This window comes from Lutra lutra, chromosome 1 (genome assembly GCF_902655055.1).
Source record: "Lutra lutra chromosome 1, mLutLut1.2, whole genome shotgun sequence".
In the NCBI taxonomy this organism is placed as follows: Eukaryota; Metazoa; Chordata; class Mammalia; order Carnivora; family Mustelidae; genus Lutra; species Lutra lutra.
This window is the reverse complement of record NC_062278.1, coordinates 108,878,182-108,893,805: the sequence shown is the minus strand read 5'-3', so window position 1 is coordinate 108,893,805 and position 15,624 is coordinate 108,878,182. Positions and strand designations below refer to the sequence as shown.

At 37.3% G+C, this 15,624-nt stretch overlaps 1 protein-coding gene across 2 annotated transcripts in view; it reads right to left on the bottom strand.

The window, feature by feature from the left end:
- The window catches only part of VPS8 (VPS8 subunit of CORVET complex), a 247,869-nt gene that overhangs the window by 153,199 nt on the left and 79,046 nt on the right, over window positions 1-15,624 (bottom strand). For both annotated transcript variants that reach the window (XM_047732015.1, XM_047732018.1), the window contains 3 exons: window positions 9,212-9,434; window positions 5,353-5,442; window positions 1,917-1,968 (listed from right to left, as the gene is read on the bottom strand). In XM_047732015.1, the coding sequence (XP_047587971.1) occupies window positions 1,917-1,968; window positions 5,353-5,442; window positions 9,212-9,434 (365 nt within the window). The remainder of the gene's footprint in view (window positions 1-1,916; window positions 1,969-5,352; window positions 5,443-9,211; window positions 9,435-15,624) is intronic.

Below are 15,624 nucleotides of genomic sequence, written 5' to 3'. Positions count from 1 at the left end.
TAAATCATGGAAACATAACAAAGAGCACAGAAAGAGACCTATACTTATATACTCAAGTGATTTTTGACAAAATTACATTTTTGCCAATTTTTTAAACAAAAAAGGTGTCAATGGAAACAAGGTATCTTTAAAAAAAAATGGTAAAGAAACTGATAGCTTTATGAGGAAAAAAATTCCTTGAACTTTACCTTGCATCCCATAGGAAAATTAAGTTAACTCAAAATGGATTACAGACCTAAATATAAGTGCTGAAACTATTACATTTATAGAAAAAAAAAAAAAAAAAAACAGAGGAGAAAATCTTTATGACACTGAATTGGACAAAGATTTCTTAAACACCAAAAGTCCAAAACCACAAAAGAAAAAATGAATAAAGTGAACTTAATGAAGATTAAAAACTGTTGTTCTATGAAAAGCAGGGTTAAGAAAAATGAAAAGCTAAGCAACAGACTGGGAGAAAAATTATGCAAAACTAATCTTGAAAAAGAGCTTATTTCCAGACTACATAAAGAACTCACAGGCTCTTTCACTTGGAACTTTTACAACCCACTAATATGAAGCCCAGGAATACCTCCTCCCTAATTCCAAAGAAGTGTTAAAGAGTTAACTGATTAAAAAATACACACATACAGACATACAGGGCGGGGGGGGGGGGGGGGGGGGGGGGGGGGCGGGGCGGTGCAGCACAAGAGCTCATGAGATGTTCAACATCACTAACCACTGTGGAAATAAAAATTAAAATCACAAGATAACCATTATATACCCACCAGAATGGCTAAAATTTTTCAGATTTATAGACTGAGAGTACCAAGTGCTTGCAAGGATATGGAACAACTGGAAGTCTCATATATTGCTGATAGAAATGTAAAATGTTACAGTCATTTTAAAAAACCAAGTAGCAGTACCTTAGAAAGTAAACCATGTATTCACCAAATAGTCTCTCCATTCCACACTTAGATACTTGGCCAAGAAAAATAAACACGTATGTCCACACAGAAACATATTCATAGCTAAGGGTCAGTGATGGAGGATAAAGGCAATATATAGCATACTATGGTTATTACCATAGTACCTGTTTTGTATCTCGACTTTATCAATGTGAATATCCAGTTGTGATACTATGCTTTAGTTTTGCAAGATGTTATCACTGGGAGAAATTGGGTAAAGAGTATACATGATCTATTGTGCCATTACTTACAACTGCATGCAACTCTATAATTTTCTCCTAAGTTTAATTAGAAACAAAACTTGTTCACACATGTATTAGCAACATTACTTAGAACAGCCCTAGGGGTGCCTGGGAGGCTCAGTGGGTTAAAACCTCTGCCTTTGGCTCAGGTCATGATCCCAGAGTCCTGCTCCCCACCCCCTCTGCCTGCCTCTCTGCCTACTTGTGATCTCTGTCTGTCAAATAAATAAATAAAATCATTTTAAAAAAATTTAAAAAAAAGAACAGCTCTAAATAAAGCAAGTCAAATGTCCATCCCCTGGTGAATAAACAACTGACAGTATATCCAACCTGTGAAATACCACTCGGAAATAAAAGGGAACAAATATTAATATATGCAACAACATGGAGAGATCTCAAAAACATTATGCTAAGTGCAAGAAATAAAACACCAAAGACTACCTACTGTTAAGAGTCCATTTACAAGACAAGTAGTGTCAGAAAATAGAGCAGTGACTGCCTGGAGGATAGCCTGGGGGGGAAAAGCTGGAGTATAAAGGGGCAAGGAGAAACTTCAGTGTGAAGGAACTTTAGCTCTTTTTATAGTTTGATTATTACGGTGGTGGTTATATGATTATGTAAGATTACCAAAATTCATACTGTATACATTAAATTAGCCAATTTCATGAAATTTAAATATCTTAAAATATAAAAAGGAGGAAAAAATTAAGACTTAGAAAATTAATACCTGTTAGCGTCCTTCCTGCGTTCAAAGGAGGAGCAATGACTCTGAAAAGTTTCTGCATTAAAATTAAGAAGAAAACAATCACCATCATTTTCAATAAAGAATTACATTTTCAAAAACATAATCAAGAATCTTATATTATTAATCACCTTTCTCTGACTGAATTAGGTATTTGCTATTGAGATTATATATAAAGACTTTTAATGTGGCCATGAACTATTATCGAAGGATCACTAGGGAAACAATTGGTCTCATATTCCTCACTCAAAGAAACTATTTAATAAATATCAGTTAGATGAAGGTCTTTCTTGAGATTGTAATTTCTGATATAAAATATCCCTAGGTTATTCAAAATGCTTTATTTAAAAAAAATAGTAAGAAAGTGAAGGGATTAATAGCCTACCAAAATGGTAATGAAGATTACTTTAAAATGAAAACATCTGAACAACAGTAGACACAAAAGGAAACATTACTTAAACTAAAGTACAATCTCTGGAAACGGTAAAACTGACAACAAAACTACATTGGCTTTCCTCAGAGGGAGGTCCCTATTTGGGAGAGGACAGACCCTTAACACTGGGAAATGCAAATTAAACTGTTTAGTAGCATCAAAGAGCCCCCAAAACCAATCCATATTTTCTTTCCCAGGGAAACCCTAAGTCCCTCCCCGCTTCCCCACATTTTGTTAAACTGGTACCTTTAGTTCTGGCTATACAGTAAAGTACCCTTTACTAAGTGCTCCTAGTACTTGTGTGAATAAACTTTATCTTTTCTGCTGTCTTTGATCAGTTAATTCGCAGCCTTCCCTCCACCACCTCCACTCTAAATTGCTAGAAGTAAAGTTTCTCCTCTGAACACAAGGCACTACTTTTATCTCAGAAGGAGCCAAAGCTAGAACTAAGGAAAGATTTCAGAGACTGTGGTCGTCATCTTAAATGTGATGACACTGTCATTCTAGAAAACCTAGAAAATTTCCAAGAGGCAGGGCACCTTTTAATTTAGACCTCTTTAGGGGTGCCTGGGTGGCTCAGTGGGTTAAAGCTTCTGCCTTAGGCCCAGGTCATGATCTCAGGGTCCTGGGATCGAGCCCCGCATCGGGCTCTCTGCTCCGTGGGGAGCCTGCTTCCCCCCTCTCTCTCTGCCTGCCTCTCTGCCTACTTGTGATCTCTGTCTGTCAAATAAATAAATAAAATCTTTAAAAAAAAAATTTAGACCTCTTTAAGTACAAAAGTAACTAAACATGGACAAGTGATTTCCCTGTGGGCAAAAAATTATAAAAAAGGAATCACAGAGTGCCCGGTTTAACCTCCCATTGCTAGCTAACCTATCCAAATCACTATTTAATAAGCTCTTTCAGAAAACCATCAAACTTAAAAACTTCTCTTAACACAAAACAAGTCACCCTTAAGAGCTCAGCAGTCCATCTGAGATGTATAGGTATAAATGCAAACCAGACTTTGAAGAATGAAACACACACACCAAACTAAAACTTAAAAAGCCCTAATAACAAAAACCACGCAATCATTTTTATCACCATAGAATGTATTGAATCAGAATCTGTTTCTAAGGATTATTTTGAGACAAACTAGAAATTGTAGAGGCCACTTTTGGGCAACGGGCTTAAGCAATGGAAATCGATCAAGGTCAAAGGGCCCACAGCTCCTACTGAGCAGAATGCAAACAGGTGGTGCAAACAGTCTCATTAAGTGACCCACCTCGAAACAGCCACCGGCCCTAACTGACCAATTACAACAAGGCACAGTTCCTAAGGTTACCAAAAAAGAGAAACTCCAAACATCCCCATATAACTGTGGCCCCTCATCATTGCCTTGTCGCAGTCTCTCCTTTGCCTGCCACTCCCTTGCAGTATATTTAATAAACTTTTATCTCTTTTGTTCTTTCTTAGGTGAAGTCTTTTGCCTCAGACACCACACCACAAGCCCCCATCCAAGCAAAGTAACCCTACATTTTGTGGCTGCCCCCATGTGATCAGGAGACCCCCATAATTGAGATGCCTCATATCTGGTGGCCCATGTGGGGACCCTTTGTCCTCCCACGGGTCTCCCCAGATTCTTTAGGAATTTCTCGGGACTTTCCCTCAGTGGACCATCTAATGGGAGCATCTCACAGAAATTGCATTAATTCTTCCTAATTGTGGTTTAGTAATGAGACAGAACATATTTTTTACGTGCAGAGAGGTCCTGGACCTCACTGAGGATGCAGCCGACCTCTCTTTCCAGGGAAGTACTGGACTTTGATGGGGAAGCAGCTGAGAGGTGGTAAGTGTAAGAAATACTTACTAGACACACAATCAGAGTCAAAACCAGGGGAAGAGGGCTGTGGCACTCATTCTGGAAACTGACCAAGAAGAAGAAAACTGGAGGAGTACTGAATTAGAGTGATACTCACCTACCCAGTCAAGTGTATTTAAGGAAGCCTAGAATATCACAAAATACCTGTTGGCTTAGTAATATGGGAGACAGTTTTGATGGCCATTAAATATGCAAAACAAAAAAAAGTTGCTTGGATGCCTTCCGCAGATGAGCCACGTAATTAGTCATTGTAAGAAAACAATGGGCTGGCAAGGTACTATATAAATCCACAATCCATTATCTACAATTCTGTCCTCAATTTAAGGCAAATAACAAGATGGATATGGCATTTGGTTCTTTTTAAAATAAGCCCAAATGCTTTTTAGTGGTAAGGAGAATAAATTCTAATGCGTGCTATAAACACTGAACTGGAAAAAGAAGCAAATCAGCAATTAACAAAGAATGATCTTTCACGGTTATCAGGACCTTCCTCCAGCACAATGTATCTACAAAGAGTATTTCTCAGTAGTACATTTACTACAAACAATAAGTATATAAAATAAATTTCTTATACATTTTGGAAAATGTACAATATCAAAAATCTTAAAAAACAACAACAACAACAACTTAAAGTCTAACAGGCAAGCATTACCTTTAATTCTATTTGTTCCCTGGGATTTAAATACCTACTTATTTAATTTCATACCTTCTGCAATGCCATTGCAGAAGGTATGAAATTAAAGGGTACTTAAAGTCCCAAGCTAAGGGACGCCTGGGTGGCTCAGTTGGTTAAGCAGCTGCCTTCGGCTCAGGTCATGATCCCAGCGTCCTGGGATCGAGTCCCACATCGGGCTCCTTGCTCATCAGGGAGCCTGCTTCTCCCTCTGCCTCTGCCTGCCATTCTGTCTGCCTGTGCTTGCTCTCTCTCCCTCTCTCTGACAAATAAATAAATAAAATCTTTAAAAAAAAAAAAAAGTCCCAAGCGAAAATGGGTGCAGGTCTAATAATAAATCTACAAGAAATTAAGTGACTGGATGAAAATAGAAACCATTCAAAAGAAATGGATAACAAGAAAAAGCCATCAACAGACAGTATTAAACATGTGTCCAAATTTGGAAGTACCTTACCTCCATTGGACTAATAAATTCATTCATGCCTCTGTTGTAGACATAGATCATAGCATCATACAGACGATTTTCCCAACACATGAGAACTACCTGTAAAAAAGAAGAGTTGGTTATTCCATACAATTCGGTCTCACCAATTATTTTCCTTAGAAAGCTTTAACAGTGGAGAAAAACGAGTACTCTTCCCTAATTTTTCTTAGTCCTTCTCTGAAAAAAACTGAAGTACAGTTGATCCTTGAACAACATGAGAGGTTAGGGGTGCTGACCCCTCCCAACCCCTGCAGTCAAAAATCCATATATCACTTTTGACTCCTCCAAAACCCAACTACTAATAGCCTACAGCTGACCAGCAGTCTTAATGATTAACAGTCAAGCAACATCTATTTCATACATTACATGTATTGTATTCTGTTTTCTTACTATAAAGTAGGACAAAGAAAATGTTATTGAGAAAATCATAAGGAAGAGTAAATATATTCACACTACTGTGCTGTATTTTTTGAAAGAAATCCACATATGAACAGACCTGTGTAGTTCAAAATCACGTTGTTCAAGGGGGAACAGTACTCAAACACAATGCCAGGGTAAGAGTTGTTGGAGGTTCAATATTACTTTTAATTATACAATAGCTACTTTTAAACATTCCCAATGTCCATTTTTTTCTCTATCCACCCCTTTTCCATATTCATTTTACCCTTGGTCAATAGCTCTACAAATTATTTACTGAACATCTATATTCAGGCCCACTGCCAGCATCAGACAAACCCAGACTTGGTCTCTACCCTTACATAATTACTGTTCATCTTGACACTAACCAAAAGAAGGGAGGGGCACAAAAACGTTGTGAGCTCCAACTGGGGAAGATACTCAATTACACATTTAATTCATTCACAAATATGATGTGTTACAAAGGAACCTGATTTGGTGTATGGAGTATTCAAGTCACCCCCGAGGAAGCAATATTTAAGCAAGGGCCAAAAGAATGCACATATATGAGCCAAAAGCAGAGATGGAATCTAAGGACTATGCAGGCTGAAGCAGTAAAGATGAAAGTCTCAAGGCAGCAAAAAGCTTGAAGTGTTTAAAGCTGGAGAGAAATTAATTTCAGAAACTATTTAGAAGAGGAACAGCGACGATTTGCAGTGTACCCTATATCCCGCTTCTATGAAGGCTATATTATACTACAGTGTCGAGGGAAGAGGGCTGAAGTAGATGAGGAGAGGGTGGCAAAGGAGAATAAGGAACAGCAAGAGAATTAAGAGGAAAAACAGAAGCAGGGGTCATGGGAGAGTCTTTGTAGACTAAAGCATATTCTGGGCCCTCTTCTCTCGTCTCACTACCCTCTCTCAGCCAGTGCTGTGTTCATACATCTCTGTACTGATGACTAACATATTTACCTCCCCTCTGACTCATACATCCAACCACTTATTTGATATCTTTACCTGAATGAGTAATAGCTATCTCAAAATAAAATGGCAAAACAGAACTCCTGATTTTGTCTCTCAAACTTAGACCTACCCATTCTTCCAATCTTCTTAGAGGAATCACTATCCACCTTTATCTCACGCCAAAAAACTAAGTATCATCTTTAAATTCTCTTTCCCATACTTCCACACCCTTCCATCCAATTCATCAGCACATCAATCCTATTGCCAAAACATATCCAAAATCAGGCCCTCACTCTCCATCTCACTGCAACCATCTCCTGGACCCGTGCCTAACTAACCTCCCTCCTTCTTCTGTACTTGGTTCCCAGCTGCATTCTGTTAGTCCTAAAGCAAACCACAGTCATCTTGCTTAAAACCTTTTTTTTTTTTAAAGATTTTATTTATTTATTTGAGAGAGAGACAGTGAGAGAGACAGTGAGAGAGAGCATGAGCGAGGAGAAGGTCAGAGGGAGAAGCAGACTCCCCATGGAGCTGGGAGCCCGATGTGGGACTCGATCCTGGGACCCCGGGATCATGACCTGAGCCGAAGGCAGTCGTCCAACCAACTGAGCCACCCAGGCGTCCCATGCTTAAAACCTTTTAATGATTTCCCAGAGCACTCAGAATAAAACGGGAAAATCTATACCTTGCCCTGAAAGGTCTAAATCTCTCTTTCAACCAAGCTCTCAACCTGTTCGCCTTTTATCTGTAATGTTAAAATTCAAGGCATTTATTTTTTATTTTTTGCATTAGTTGTTACTTTTACCTGGAACAATCTTGTCCAGGATCTCTCTGCATTACTAATTTCTTCTTGTCATTTGGATTTCAGACTCAATGTTATCTCCTCAGGAAGATTTTCTGCAGTTAAGCAATCTAAGATAGTCTCACATTCTCTTTCTATATACTGCCTGACTTTTAACATCACTTATTTTTTTATACTTCTGCCTTATCTGTTTACTCTCAAACTTTTGGGCTAAAATGTAAGCCTCTGAGAGGGTAAGTGTTGTCCACTAGGGTCACTGAAACCCCTCGGAACCTGACAATCAACGCTTCTTGAATTAACAAACAAATGCTACAGAAAGAGTAAGTAAAATGTGAAAAATTGGATTTGATATAGTGGACAATTATTGCTGACTCCACCCAAAGCAAGTCTGAAAAGTTATTAGGATGTGGGAAAAATGGAAGTACAACCTAACAATGCTTTCAAGACTTCTGGCTGTGACTGGGAAGAGTGACATGGGGCAGTAACCCAAAGGGAAAAAGGCCTCCTATGGAGAGAAGGGAAACTGAAAAGAAGATTTTTTAAATTGTTTTAACCAAAAAAAAAAAAAAAAAAAAAAAAAAAAGATTAGAGAATAGTTACATAGTGTTGGGGAAAAGCTAAAAATACTGGGAAGACAAGAAATGAGAAATTTCTCTTATACTGGTGATGGGTGATAGGTAAATAAAACTAGATTGATAGCATGCTCTCAAATCACTGGAACTATTACTTGACATGAAAACTATGTCAAATTACCCATATAGCAGAAAGGAATACATAAAAGAGGATCTGGCTTTACTTTGCAATCTCACAGCCATTCATAAGAGCTTCCAGGAAGAAAACAAGAACCATTTCTCCAAGCTGTTTACTTTATGTGAATTTGCACATTAAAACAACAACAACAAACTACTACTTTTGGTCTTCCTAAGATCTTTTAAGTCATCCATATTTTAGCTCAACAGGGCTTACTTATTAGCATCTTTGCACCTCTGAGCCTCTGTAGGAGGAGCACGCCCATTACTAGGACTAATATGGAACTCAAGCGTTAAGAGTGAAATGTCTAAGGCAAAGTATATACTGCTCCTCAGTTAAAGACCGAAACCTATTGTGGAGACCTCAGACAGATTGGAGGTAGGTTTACAAACAATGGGCTGGCTGATCAGGCCAAGACATCTTGTAATTTGCTTCTTATACTATATCGTGCGTTTTAAAACTCAACGCATGAAAGTTATCAACTCTGGACACACAAAGTAGCTTTTTGAAAAATGGCATCGTACTCTGCGAAGTAAAAATACTCCTTATTCACACAAGAGTACTCATAGTTGAAATTCACTTGCAGGTGAAAACTAGCAGTGAACAAACAAATGGATGAAGAAGGGTCAGTCAGTAAGCATTTACCGAACTACCAAATGTAACTTTATGCCCGATACTGTGGGGGATGTCAAAGAAATAGAAGACTCTTGACTCACAGGATTTCATAATCCTGTTTTCATTAAGGAACAGTCCTAAGAAATATATTGACAAATACAAGTTTAAGAGACATCTTACCAAAAGTGCTCAGAAAATAAATGGGGTTGATGGAAGGGACAGTGGGGCCCAATCAGTCAGACAAGTATAATCAATAAAGGAATGGTGTGTATTCTGTATATTAGTGATTTTTCTATAAACTCACCTGCTGAATATCTAGGCTGGTGATATCCATATGTACAATGAGGGCTTCCACATTTTCCATTAACTTTTTATCTTGAAAGTGAACAATCAAGTCTTTCATTACCTGTGGGGTCATCCCCACCAATTTATCACTTAAAATATATGGCTCAAGGCACTCCAAAAACACTCCTTTGGCCACTGAATTCTCACTTAGTTTGTCATACATCTGGCTAAATAAAAGATCCCTGTAAAAGAAAAAGAAAAAACACTTTTCAGAATATTCTGAGCATTCACTAAATTCAGTCTACTGTTTCTCCTTTTTCCTATTTCAACTGACAAGTTTAACAAAAACAGTAACAATACTAGCATAGAGCTTTATATTGTGAAAAACATTTTATATATAGTATCTTAATGAATTCCCCCAATATTTTTACAAACAAGAAAAGCTGAATAAATTACTTGCAGAAGGTCGCATAGCCAGCAAGTGATAGAATCAGAATCTGAACTCAACCTTCTGACCTAAATCCTCTGTTGAGTCTATTATGGCACACTGCTTCTTTTTTTTTTTTTTTTTAAGATTTTATTTGAGAGAGAGAGAGAGAGAGATCATAAGTAGGCAGACAGGCAAGCAGAGAGAGGAGGAAGCAGGCTCCCTACTGAGCTTCTCGAAAGCCCGATGCGGGGTTCGATCCCAGGACCCTGAGACCATGACCTGAGCCGAAGGCAGAGGCTTAACCCACTGAGCCACCCAGGCACCCCACACTGCTTCTTAAAGACAATGGTGATGTCAGTGGGTAGTATAGTGAACATGACAAAGTAGAAAAAATATGAAAAAGACCTATTCCTAGGGATACCTAGCTGGCTCAGTCAGTACAGCATGTAACTCTTGATCTTGGGGTAAAGATTACTTAAAAAAAAAAAAAAAAAAAAAAGGACTATTCCTAATTTATCCTTTCTTCTTCCCTGATACCTAAATATTCCCAACTGATCTCCAGAGTCCATATATTTCTTAACTTAGTTCTTTTTTTTTTTTTTTAAGATTTTATTTATTTATTTGACAGAGAGAGATCACAAGTAGGCAGAGAGGCAGGCAGAGAGAGAGGAAGGGAAGCAGGCTCCCTGTTGAGCAGAGAGCCCGATGTGGGACTCGATCCCAAGACCCTGAGATCATGACCTGAGCCGAAGGCAGCGGCTTAACCCACTGAGCCACCCAGGCGCCCCTCTTTACCTAGTTCTTATCCCTTGCTTCCTAAAGGGTTTGGGTAGTGATTGTTGATGAAGAAGGAGAAAATGTTCATTTAAAAAAATATATCTAGAATCTATCTTATTGCAGAAACAAATTTTTAAATTAATCTAAATGAACCATACTCAATAACTGTTATATTTATTCCATATTTCTTCTACAAATAGTCCATAAATAACTTTATACTCTTCAGAGAATTCCAAATTCTGCTTTCTGCAACATTATGTAAGCATCATCATTCTAAGATACTTCCTACTGTTTAAACTTATCATTTTGTCTAACTCACAATGTTTCACCAAACTGACACGTCGGGATTTACTTAAGTATTCCTGTAGTGTTGGATATATCACTTACTTCCAGTATTTTACTGTCATGAGTGATGCCACAATGAACATCTACCTAGTCTTTCCCATTTGGGGGACTTAATTCCTCAGTCATTCTACCTCTAGAAATTCACCTTAAGTCAAAAGATGTGAAAAATTCTGTGGCAATTCAAAATGTATTGCTAAATCATCTTCAAAAAGTTTCACAGCACCAATTTATATTGCCACCAGCAATATAGAACTGTACAGTTTCACCAACAATTATGTTTGGTTTTTCTACCAGATAATTTAATAAGTGTAAATGAGGGGCACCTGGCTGGCTCAGCAGGTTAAGTGTCTGACTTTGACTCAGGTCAGGATCTCAGGATCCTGGGATCAGCTTCCTGCTCAGCGGGGAGACTGCTTCTCCCTCTCCCTCTGTAGCTCCCCCTGCTTGTGCTCTCTGTCAAATAAATAAAATATTTTTTTGAAAAAGTACAAATTAAATAATAACACTGTTTTTAATTCTCTGATGACTGGCAAAATTCAATGTTTTCCATGTTCCCATTCATACATTGTACTATTTTATTATCATTCGCCCAATTCATTCATTCCCTTTTGTTGTTTAAGAAAAAAGAAGTGCTCAGTCTCCTGGGTGCCTCAGTTCGTTGAGCATCCGTCTCTTGGACTGTGCTCAGGTCATGGCCTCTTAGGTCCTGAGATTGAGTCCCTGTTGGGGCTCTGTGCTCAGCAGGGAGTCTGCTTGAAGATTCGAATTCTCCTTCTGCTCCTCCCCCTCAACTCACACGTGTGCTATCTCTCTCTCAAAGGAGTAAATAAATTGTTAAAAAAAGAACTAGGCTAATTCTATTTATCTGTTAAGACTATTTATTTGTTTTTTACTGAATGTGTTATCTCCTTATATGTGCATCATGTCACTTGTGAAAAGTGGTAGCTGGTTCCTCTGCAGGTTTGGTCTATCCTAAATTCCACAAAAAGATGAAGAAAGAATCTGGAAGGAGCAGGATTGGAGCCTTGCCTCATGTGAAGTCCTAGAACGGGACAGATGTTAAGAGAACTGGCTACATATGCACCAGAAGCACATGCCACTTTTCAATAAACAGTATATGCAATATCCTGGGAGGGAAATCCATATCCATTTATTTTTTCCTCATATCCACAAATGTAATTTTTACATCCATTTTCCCCTCTGTTACGTATTCCTCATGTAAGTTTCATTTTAATCAATAGACCATCACATTTTTGTGATTACTAATTACGAACCAAGTAAAAGAAACTGAGATTAATGAAACTTTATTGCAACAAAGATAAAGAGTAACAAAGTAACTCTAATGAATATAAAGAAAATGCCATATTTGCCAGCACTTTCACTCTGTAATGTGTTGTTAAAAACAACATGCTAGGGAAGATAATTATATATTTTAGTTCAATACCAAAAACCCTAGGGAGGAAAATTAAAGAGTGAGAAATTCAGTAAACAGAGCATAAAAGATGACAAAGCAGGCAGACCTGTAACAAACAGCAGCATGTAATGCTAGTAAGATTAATGTCCAAAACTATATGTTTCTTTCTTAACCAGTCAGAGCCTATAAATAAAGACGCAAGAAAAATAAAAGTCAGCAACTCCTACTGGTATCTCTACTTTAACAAACAAATAAATAAATAAAATAAAATTCAAAAACATGTTCTCATCATTTTGGGAGAATATTTATTAGATCATCAAGGAAGGAAGAAGAAAAGTACATACCAAAAAAAAAAAAAAAAAGTGTTTAGCTCTTGTGTTTCTTTCTATATTTAGGAATTATACGCCAGGGTGCTGACTTTGTTTCCTGAAGTCCTAACCTCAAACTGCTGTTTATCGCTTCAAACTTAGCCACCCTGCAGCCACTGTAACACAAAATCCATTCTAAGTAACTGAGAGCCAAAGAGGTCTTCTTTCTACCTAACTTCACTTTACGTTTATGCTCATATTAAAGACATTATCTGGGGTTTACCATTCATAACTTCAAATTGAAGGAGAAAATGGCCAAATTCACTTTGTGCATTATCAATTTTGCAATTTTAAAAATCTGAAAAAGTAAGCTTTGATTTTAAGCACAAACTCAGACTATCAGAAAGGGAGCAAGAGCATTAATCCTTAATACTTGCCAGTCTGAACGACATACGTAACCGGAGCCGGGTAAATAAATCCCCTGTCAATATGAGCAGGACTTAATAAACTCAAAGTTGATCTGGGTTGCTCTTCTTATTTATAAAAGTAATGGCAAAGTTCGAATGAACTCTAAGAAATTATGTTCAAAATGCCCTATTATCTGACATAAGTACCACAGTTTGTGAAGCTTTCCTTTAAAAAGGCACTCAATTCTGGTAATGGTTGTACAACTCTGTGAATCTACTAAAAACTACTGAATTAGGGGCTCCTGGGTGGCTCAGTGGGTTAAAGCCTCTGCCTTCGGCTCGGGTCATGATCCCGGGGTCCTGGGATCGAGCCCTGCATCGGGCTCTCTACTCGGCAGGGAGCCTCCTTCCTCCTCTCTCTCTGCATGCCTCTCTGCCTACTTGTGATAAATAAAATCTTTAAAAAAACAAAACTACTGAATTATACACTTTAGAAAGGGTGAATTTTATGGTATCTGAATTACATTTCAATATAGCTGTTATAAAATAAAAAAGTCATGGCATCTTTTCCCCCTAGCTTTGATGTTTAAAATAGTAACATGCAGTTATCAAGAAAACAGCATCTAAAACATTCAGTTTCTCAACCACGCTAGATAATTATGATCTTTCTGCTTCTCAAACAATAATATTAATGTTGAACAAGAATAAATAAACACCCTGGCTATGAAAGGCCACTTCTGATTCACTTTAGATATAACAGAAATATTTCTGGTTCAGATTTATACATAATTCAAGTCATCTGAATGGTGTCTTCTTTTTGGATATCTGTTTTACAGTGATATAAGCTCAAAGTGGTCAAGATCACACAGCACCTATTTTGTCTTAGGGCTTAATTGAGATATAAGTCACATATAAAAATAAAACCTATTTTTAAACAATGTTCAAAATTATGATTATAGTTCAAGTAAACTCTGGATCTATTTTCAAAATAAACTGAAATTATGCCTACCATTTTATAGGCAAAATGACAAATCATTAAATGTCCTACATAAAGCTTAAGATGTATCTTTTGTCTATACTAAAAAGAAAGTACACACTACCAAACTGAAAGGAAATTGTGAAAGAAATCAAATTATGCAAACAAAAGTCTTCGAAAAACTTCCAAAAAGTACAAGTGAACTTCCTGTCATTTGTGATTTTAAACAATTCACAAAAAGACTATAAAACCAAATTTTAACCAAAAAAGAGGTCTATAACATACTGGTCAGTATGCCTTAAAGAAAAAAAGAAATGTGGTTCCTGCCATAGTAAAGGGATTTTACACTACAAAAGAATTCTTAGGTATAAATGGGAATACAAATATACAGTAGTTCAATTACTATTACTCCTGGATATGGGGTTCTAGGAAGTAACAGAAAGTAACAGTGATCATAGTTACTCATATGTTACTCAGTCAAAATCAGTTCAGAATGTGTATTGTGTTCATAACTGGACTCACATAAGAAACAGTATCTGAAAAAGGGATGACTATAAAAACAATGTGCTCTATCAAAAGATATTAAGATAAAAAGCATTAAGGGGCTAGGATTGAGCATTTAAGTGAGGACCCTAGAAGTGGAAGAAGTTACCTGAAATTAGTGGAGTATTATACTACGTTTTGTAAAATTTTATTTGTTTTATGCACAATCAAAGCTTTCACTCTTTTTTTGGTAAGAGATTATTTATTTATTTGTTTGTTTGAGAGAGAAAGAGAATGCGTGAGCATGAACATGACGCGGGTAGGGGCACAGCCAGAGGGAGAAGCAGACTCCCCACTGAGCAGGGAGCCCGACACAGGGCTTGATCCCAGGACCCTTAGATCATAACCTGAGCTGAAGGCAGATGCTTAACCAACTGAGTAACCCAGGCGCCCTGGTCTTCAGCCTTTGAAGATGGAATCCCAAGAGGAGGACGTCATACTATTTACACTACTTTCCCAGGAAAATATCTCTGGATCTAGGCATGTCTGAGTGTACCTAGTATGTATGAGTGGAAGGAAGGAGAGAGAAAGGTAAGAGCTGGGAAAAGGACCCTTGAGATCTTCCTTCCTTTAAAGATTAGGAATATACTATAACTGCTGGAGTTTCTCTCTGAGATCTCCAACAACAGATACAAACAGATACTGTATTTGCTTCGGACACAGCCTGAAAAAGAACATGCTAAGGAGTCAGGGAAATATAATGGAAAGGAAGAGGTTGGTAAAAGCAAAGAAATAATAAATAGATCCTAATTTGGTTAAAAACCCAGACCAGATCTTATCTTCTAAGTTATATGCTATGATTTAATGAAGTAATTATTACATTCTCAGCCAGTCCATAGACTATTATATACAGCTGGAAATATCTCCTTTTCAAATCATATAAATAAGAAAAGCTTCTCTTTCAGAGATATTTTGGAAACAAAACAAAATATTTCTGAAAGAACTCATTTTTTCATTTCCCCTATATCATCCTTCATCTTACAACTACTGGGGCCATTTTAACTCTACACCACTGTGAGATTAGTATTCACCTATCCACAATAGCGACTGTAAGTCACCCCGTAGACCAAGAGGTAGAATTATTTCATTAATTCATCCATCAGGTACTGAATAGCTATTTTGTGCCAAGTACCATTCTAGGTAGAAATAATCCATTTTACAAACGTATGCCTTTTTAATCTAAACAAAACTCAGTCTTAAGTACTTTATTTTATCTCATAATTATGTCAATT